The sequence below is a fragment of the Spinacia oleracea genome, chromosome 2 (genome assembly GCF_020520425.1).
Source record: "Spinacia oleracea cultivar Varoflay chromosome 2, BTI_SOV_V1, whole genome shotgun sequence".
Lineage (NCBI taxonomy): Eukaryota > Viridiplantae > Streptophyta > Magnoliopsida > Caryophyllales > Amaranthaceae > Spinacia > Spinacia oleracea.
The window spans coordinates 73,178,650-73,186,626 of NC_079488.1; the positions used below are offsets into that span (position 1 = coordinate 73,178,650).

At 39.5% G+C, this 7,977-nt stretch overlaps 1 protein-coding gene across 1 annotated transcript; it reads right to left on the reverse strand.

The window, feature by feature from the left end:
- Window positions 1–2,327: 2,327 nt before the first annotated feature.
- LOC110775704 (proline-rich receptor-like protein kinase PERK1) lies at window positions 2,328–6,718 on the reverse strand. The gene is made up of 8 exons (XM_021980315.2): window positions 5,969–6,718; window positions 5,091–5,645; window positions 4,848–4,934; window positions 4,690–4,760; window positions 4,385–4,461; window positions 4,072–4,219; window positions 3,775–3,936; window positions 2,328–2,964 (listed from the first exon to the last, which is right to left on the reverse strand). The coding sequence occupies exons 1-8, from the start codon at window positions 6,621–6,623 to the stop codon at window positions 2,587–2,589; spliced, it is 2,133 nt and encodes a 710-aa protein (XP_021836007.1). The 5' UTR covers window positions 6,624–6,718; the 3' UTR covers window positions 2,328–2,586.
- Window positions 6,719–7,977: the final 1,259 nt, after the last annotated feature.

The window sequence follows — 7,977 nt, forward strand, 5'->3', positions numbered from 1 at the left end:
TTTAATTGAAAACTCAAAACCCCAAATTTTAACAACACCCACAGAAACCCTTATACACCAAACCCAGACATGAAGAATCACAGGAAATCCGAGGTGAAGATATCACATAAACATACTAAGAACACCAAAAGAGGAACAATCCGATAGCAGGGAACCTAAAACAGCAAAAAACACACCATGGGATAAGAAGAGGAGCGATAAAACCATACCAGATCGACCCTGATCTTGTACAAAAGAGATTGGCGGTGAGAAGCACCAGATCCCCGATGTCGATTGAAAACCACCGCACAAAATTATACCGGCCGCCGCAAACGGTAGGTGAAACCGGGCCTGAACCTTCGAGAGCACCGATCGGCCGACAAAAGCAAACAAAAACCTAAGTAAACAAGGGAAACAAGCTAAACACAAGTCACTCGCCGGCGATGGCGATGTGAATCAACGAACGCCGGCGAGGAAGGATGCAGAAAATTAGGCGGTGGAAGTAGAGAGAGGAGAGAGGAAACTGAAGAAAGAGAAAACTGAAGAGATAATCTAAGTGAGTTAGGACTAACTATGGGCTAATTGAATCTATTGCCACAAGGGATAATATAAATATCTGTTTTTTTAAGGTGGGTACTAAATGCAAGTAGAATTTTTCCTAAATACAGGATGATTTAATATCATTTGAATTTTACTTTTACCTTGCCCTTGTTTTAATATATTTCTGTGAATACACAATAAAAGTTCTTTTATATTCGTCCATTCATATTAATGTTGCTAATTGAATCTTTTCTTTGCACCTTACATCATCTTCCTGGGATTAAATTTTTTTAAAATGTATTGTCGGAATGAATTTCAAACCACAAAGCCACTCAAAAGTTTTTGGTGTCGTTGACAACAAATCCTCGAGAATAGTTTCGGAAGCTTTATTCGCAAAAGCTTGCCGACTGCCAAAAGAACAACCCGGAAGCCCTGTTTAACCTCCGGAAAAACTTTCCGTTGCTCCTACTCAACCTCCGGAAGAGAGATCCAGAGCTCCTATTCAACCTCCGGAAGAAATCTCTGAAACCCTTTTCCAACTTCCGGAAGTAATTTCCGAAAAACCTTCTCATCATTGTAATACAAAATTTTAATAGAATTTGACAGGGTGAGTTGAACAAAAGTCACACAACTTAGCAAGGAGAATATACTATGAAAGCATTGAGAGGATTAAAGGAGGTGTAACAATAGCAAAGAGGGGTGAAGGAACTATGAAGCCGTTTAAATATAAGAGGGTATTTTGGTCATACACTTATTTTAGACCATTATATCATCTGCATTTAGGTATTTTTGCACTGCATTTAAGTATATCATCTACGCTTTTAATAGTTGCATCATTTTGACTTATTGACTTACCCTAATCCCACCATAATTTTCTACAAATAATTGGATAAATAAAACAAATGTATGTAAAATGTTACTAGACTTTATATAATAGAGATATCAAATTTTAAAAAAAATTATTAATAAGTATTTATAAAATAAAATGATGGTCAAACTTATGCGTTGCCAAACCTGAAAGTTTAATTGATGCAAAAAAAAATAAACCGAAAAGTACAAGGCATAGCAAACCCCATGGGCTAGACTCTAGAGTAGACTAGAGATTAAATTTTAGGTCTGTGTAGTGTTTTTGTTTTTTTTTTTGATGCAAGCTAGGAGGTAGGAACCATAGGTTTGTGTGATGTTTTTTATTTTACGCATAGCACATCCGGTTCACCGGAACTTAGCTCTGACTACATTCGGATCCGATCCAGTTCACCCGGAGGTTTGTGTGATGTTTGTTTAACGAAAGTTTATCAATGGTAAGGTTGAGGCATATAGTCAATGTAAAGGCTACTGACTTGCGATCCTCATAGGTCATAGCCCCCCAAAAAATAACCCTTTTAGTCAAGGCTACTATGGCCGAGGCTCATAGAGTACGCGCAAATTCGAGTTAGATTGTGCTGTTGGGTGCACCTCTCGGCCACAGCCAACAGTCGGTGTTGTCGGCTTGTCGCCAATTTTGCATTTAGTTAAAAAAAAACTTGCAACACACTGTTACTAGTACTCCGTACATGTTAAATGCCATTATCAATTACGGAATACCAATAACTTCAAGGAAACCTATACTTGGAATCTCTCAAGAAAAATAATGTAAAATCCTCCAATACAAACTCCATTTACACCTAAATATTAGCTTATCAAACCAAATTGAAGATGAAACATCGAAATCACCTCAAAAATGGCAATAATTCCCATCTCCCTTAATACTCATGGTTCACAACTTGATCATAATCGTTACAACGACGACCATTTAAAACAATGTCATATCCACAATTGAGCTCAACAAAACAAAAATCATTTTACAAAAGAATTGCCCAATTTGTAGTATGTTATCTCTCTGTAATAAGCAATAGTAAATACATTGAGGTGAAAATCAATCATTCCACTGCAAGGTAAAAGAATGCCAAAAAAACGAAAAAATTGTGTTAGAATCACTCACAACCTAATATATAAGACAATTAATTTTCCTTTTTCACATCAGAGCCATTCTTTACAGGAACCAAATGATGCATGAATGTCAGCACATCAAGTGTTTTCACTAAAACCTCTACTATCTCCTTTCATCTTACCCATCTCTGTCTCTCGGGTAGTTTGCCGGCTTTGGCTTTGGGCTTCACTGAATCCTCTACTGTCTCCTTTCATCTCTCGAGTTGTTTGGCGACTTTGGGCTTCGCTACTTGAACCAGATGGGTACATGCCATACTCACTGGTCGTTCCACCATACTCGCTGCTACCATACTCTGTACTCGCAAGAGCCATCTGCCTAAATTTCTTCATGTCGTCTTTGTATTGGTTGTTATCATAATCTGAGCTTCCGTATGAGCTGTAAATAGAACTCTGCCCAGGTCTTATTCCTTCATTTAGATCAGATAGAGACACTTCTCCTTCCAATGCTCTAACAACCTGCTCAATGTAAGGTAAAAGATTCTTAATCAGAACCATCATACTCCATATTAACGAGGCATCCAACCACAAGCGCATCATTATTTTTTTATTTTAAATGATGTTGAAGTGTATTAATAGTATAAAACAAGAAACCAAGAGAATGTCTGAGATTTTGTGTATGAAAAGCCATTCAGGCGCGTCAGCAGGAGCCTAAAACACGTCAGTTTGATATTGTCAACTTCTGTTTCCTGTTTCTTAAACCCATTTAGTATAAAATTACAAGGCTCTGTCATGAAACATTCTTACTAAATAATCCATAATACTAAAAGTCTACCAAATCATCAAATACACTAGAAGTCACTGTCCTTAAGGATCACACGGATGTTACTTTCCCCTTTTGGTAAGGTGGATGGCAGCTGTCTGCCTCTCTAGCGTACTAAATAATCCAGATACTACCGAATATGTCACATTCACAGAAACTTCAAAATTTTCATTCTCAGTACTAGTCAATAACGTCGGCGATTGGCAACCATACCATGTAGCAAGTTGTGGGCGTTGGTGAATTTAGCGACAGGTCTGGGATATTGTCTTAGATAGATTTGGAAAATCCATCACTAATACTAATTGGCGAAATATTAGTATTAGTGACCTACAGCTCAGAAATTTATCAAAATTACCTTTGAGAAGTCTCTAATGTTGGAAAAACAACTCTAAATAAGAAATCTGACTCCTAAATACTGAGTTGAAAATCAGGTCCATGAATTCAGTAAAGAGTATACTAAGTAGAGAGGACTAACAGTTCGGTGGAATAGAGAAATGTCTGTTTACCTGGCTCATCCGAGGTCGGCGCCTTGCCGAGTGACGGACACAAGCAGCTGCACAAGCAACCATGCGTGCCATTTCACTGGGGTTGAAATTGTCTTGCAGGCGTTGATCAACAAGAGAATCAAAGTTATTTTCTTCTAGAGCTCTTGTCAGCAAAGGTCTTGCCTGCATATACAACAGAATAGCTTTATTACTTCTCTGACCTATCTCATCTTTTGTTAGGTTAATAGTTTAAAAGCAACAGTTCATATCCAACCAGATGAGCAAGGAGGAAGCTCAAAAAATGGACTAAACACTTACCCAGTCAACTAAACTGTCATCCATGTAAGCATTTGTTGTGTCAACAGGCCGTCGCCCAGTAATCAATTCCAGAAGCATGACTCCAAAGGAGAAAACATCAGATTTATCTGTAAGTTTCCCACTAGAAGCGTACTCAGGGGCCAGGTATCTGGAAATGACATACATGAAGGAAACTCAGTAAGCACTTGTTCCAAGTAAGCAACAGATAAACTTGATGCACAAAAGGCACAGAGGGATGTGAATGGAATTGTGAATGCAATCAAATAACGTTCTTATCGAAGGTAGTCAGAAGCTGTAAAAGATAAAAACATACCCAAAGGTTCCCATCACACGAGTGGATATATGAGTATTAACTTCCGAAGATAACTTAGCCAGTCCAAAATCTGCAACCTGAATAAACAAAACAAGGGCAACGTAAGTAAAAGTGACCAAAGATTTCAAATGACCAGCTTAAATTCCAGAAGCTTATGTCTTGACAACTAGTACAAGGACATAATCTAGCTAGTTTTGTCTTCTGCAGAAGAGATTACTGGAAAGCTAATGCCCAGAGAAGAGCACATAGATCAAGCAGAATACCAAGCTAACTGGCTAATCTAACGATTGATAATGCAAGCTCACCATTGCCTCAAACTTGTTATCCAGAAGAATATTGGCAGCTTTAATATCCCGATGTATGATTTTTGGATGACCTGCAGAAACAGACAGTATATAATAAATTACAGTTTACGGTAAACACTGGTGGATAGGGAAAAAGCTAATGATAGGAGGAGACTTACAATCCTCGTGCAAATATGCCAATCCTTTTGCAGCTCCAAGAGCAATCCTCAGCCTTGAAGGCCATTCCATGACAGGCTGCCCTTTACCTGCGATTAGCCAATTTCAAACTTACTTCAATCAGATCAATGCATATAATTGATGAACCATTACAAGCTCAGGAACAAAAAGATGAAACTTAAATTATGTGCAATTAAGGGGAGACAATGCAGTCAAATATCAAAGCAGAAAACAACAAAACTAACCATGAAGATGGAACTCCATGGTATCATTTGGAACGAACTCGTAAACCAACAACCTATGTGCCCCAGTGATGCAATATCCAACCAAAGAGACAAGATGCTTGTGATGAACACGGCTAATGATTTCAACTTCCGCCTGAAATTCGCGCTCTCCCTGTCCACTACCAGCTTTAAGAGACTTAACAGCAACTTCTTTCCCATTCGGAAGCACACCCTTGTGAACATAACCGAAACCTCCTTGGCCCAAGAGATTATCCTCCGAGAACCCATTGGTAGCCATTGCCAACTCCTCATAAGAGAAGGGGCTCTTTACAAACCCAAGTGAAAGTCCAGGGGAAGGCGGTGGAAGCGGGTTCTCAGACCCAAAGCTAGACCCCGAACCACCACCAGTACTCATAAATGGTGCAGGAGGTGGTGGCGGCGGAGGATGGGGCGAAGGAGGTCTAGGCGGCCTGTGTTGTGCCGCAGGCGGTGGGGGCGGCTTCGGCACCTGATAATGCTCAGCTGGTGGTGGGTAATTCTGTTGCCACTGCTGTGCTTGTACAGCATATGGTCCATCTAGCATTAACAAAACAACATAAAAAATCAACAACAATCATAAATGCATCCAATTGATCATTACTTAATCTAGACAAAACAATGAACAAGCAAACAAACATTAATAAATTCATATTAAATACATCCAGATCTAATCTAATCCTCCAAAAAAGCTAATGAATTAACTCAAATTACACCCAAATATAGAATGTTTATCAAAAGATCCAATCAAAGAAATTAATCACTCAACAAATCAATATGTTCACACCTACATAATCAGCAAATTATGATTCAAAGTTTTAAAAATTAAAAATCAAGAAATAAAAGAAATGCAGAAAATAAACCTTTAGGGCCAATGGGGCCGTGAGGTGGAGGAGGAGGGACATAGTAACCTTCACCACCAAACTCATTTCTTCTTCTTTTCTTCTTTTTTCTGGCATAACACAAGCAAATTATACTCAATATTACCAATACTGCAACTCCTGCAACTGCTATCCCTACTACAGTCCCCGTTGATATTCCATTACCCGAATCCGCATCCGGAGTTGAGCCTGAAGAAGAACCCGGAGTTGAGCCTGAACTTGGGGTTGATCCTGAACCAGAGGACCGCGGGGTTGAAGAAGGTCTTCCGCCACCGGAAGGAGGGGATCCACCGGAAGGTGTGGAAGGGGTGGAGGAAGGCGGAGAAGGAGGAGAGAGAGCGGGAGGAGAAGGGGTTGCTTCACCGGGCGGAGCAGGAGGTGAGGGGGAGGGTGTCGTTGGGGGTGGAGAAGACGCTGGAATTGACGGAGGAGAGATTGCCGGAGTTGTAGGAGGAGGAGCGGTTGTAGGAGTCGACGGTGGAGGAGCAGTCGCCGGGGTAGAAGGCGGAGGGGCGGGAGGTGAAATGGTGGCAGTGGGAGGAGGAGCGGCAGTAGGTGGTGGAGTTGTGGAAGCTGCCGGAGGTGGAGTTGTTGTGTTTGTGGCGGGAGGAGACGTCGCCGGCACCGGCGACGACATTTGAGGACTGTTCTAGAGAGATAAAGTGTGGAGTATAAACAAAGAGAGAGAAGGAGAATTTTTAGAGTTTGCTGAGTGTGTTGCTTTATTTTGAGGAGAGAGAGGGTGGGGAGGCTTTTTCTGGGCACATGGGGGGGCGTTTTTGTCCAAGTAGGATGAATAAGGTGGGACCCACACGACTGACCCGCGCATTTCTCCGGTTTTCACTCTTTAATTTAATTAATTAAAATTAATTAGCCAAAATTTTTGTTGATTTTGTGTGTAGTAGTCCGAGTAAGAATAGTGTGCCGTGTCTGTGTGTTTTCTTGCTAGTAGCGGTAATTCAACACGTTTAAGTTGATTTTTTCCATCACATAATTCTTTGATTATTTTACCATATCCAATATTTATCATATGAGGGAGGCTACATCGCTGGTTACCAGCGGCTTTTTTGCCCATATTCAGGGGCAAAATTGTCTTTTCACTTAATTAGTTGAAAAGTCAAACAAAGTACTAAGTATCGGAAATAAATGACAGTATTCAATATAACAATGACAGTATTCAATACAACAATGACAATATTTATACAAACAATGACATAGTATATGGAGCATGTTTATCCAGTCATTTAAGTAGTCCCTTTACTATTTTTGTTTCATTTCGTTTTCTTCTTTTTGGATGATTATGATAGAGAGTATATGTAACACGTTTATCCAGTCATTTAAGTGGTTCCTTTACTATTTTTGTTTCATTTCGTTTTCTTCTTTTTGAATGATTATGACAAATTTTAATACAACAATGACAGTATATACACAATAACGACAGTATTTATCTAACCTTTGACAGTATATAGCAAGTTCGTAACATTTTTACCATTTATTTAAAGGGTGGGCCATCATTGCAATTTATTTTCTTTTTACTTTTTTTTTGGTGGGTATGGGGCAGATACATCGCTAGTTACCAGCGATGTAGCCTCCCTCATTTACCATATCCTGTTTGTATTGATCCATGTTTTACCTAAGGAATCAAGGTGATAAACGATAATGAATTTGTTATAAATCCATCACAAGCCAAATATGGAGCACTCGTAGCGTAGACTTCGTATCTTGCAACAAAGTGAATGGTATTGTAAGGGCAACGTTTGTAGCAAATTAAGGAGCATGCTCGCGTTTTGCCTGCTATTATAGATGTGTCAGTGTTGAGTGACCACAAATTCTTATTTACAATGGGTGTACAATAAATATTATAAAAGTTAATCAAAACTAGGTTAAAGTTACGAGAAAAGGGGTAAAAGTTATCTTGGTGTACAATAAATTTATTGTGCACCTTGTGCGCGCAAGACCTTTTGTTGAATGACATGTTCATGTTGCATTGT

Bases quoted from the DNA above. Each gene is read 5' to 3' on its own strand.
- LOC110775704 (XM_021980315.2), bottom strand. From the start codon at position 6,623: ATGTCGTCGCCGGTGCCGGCGACGTCTCCTCCCGCCACAAACACAACA. The intron at 4,761-4,847 runs GTAAGTCTCCTC...CTGTTTCTGCAG, and splicing joins GGCATATTTGCACGAGGATT to GTCATCCAAAAATCATACAT. The intron at 4,220-4,384 runs GTATGTTTTTAT...TGTCATTTCCAG, and splicing joins CGTGTGATGGGAACCTTTGG to ATACCTGGCCCCTGAGTACG.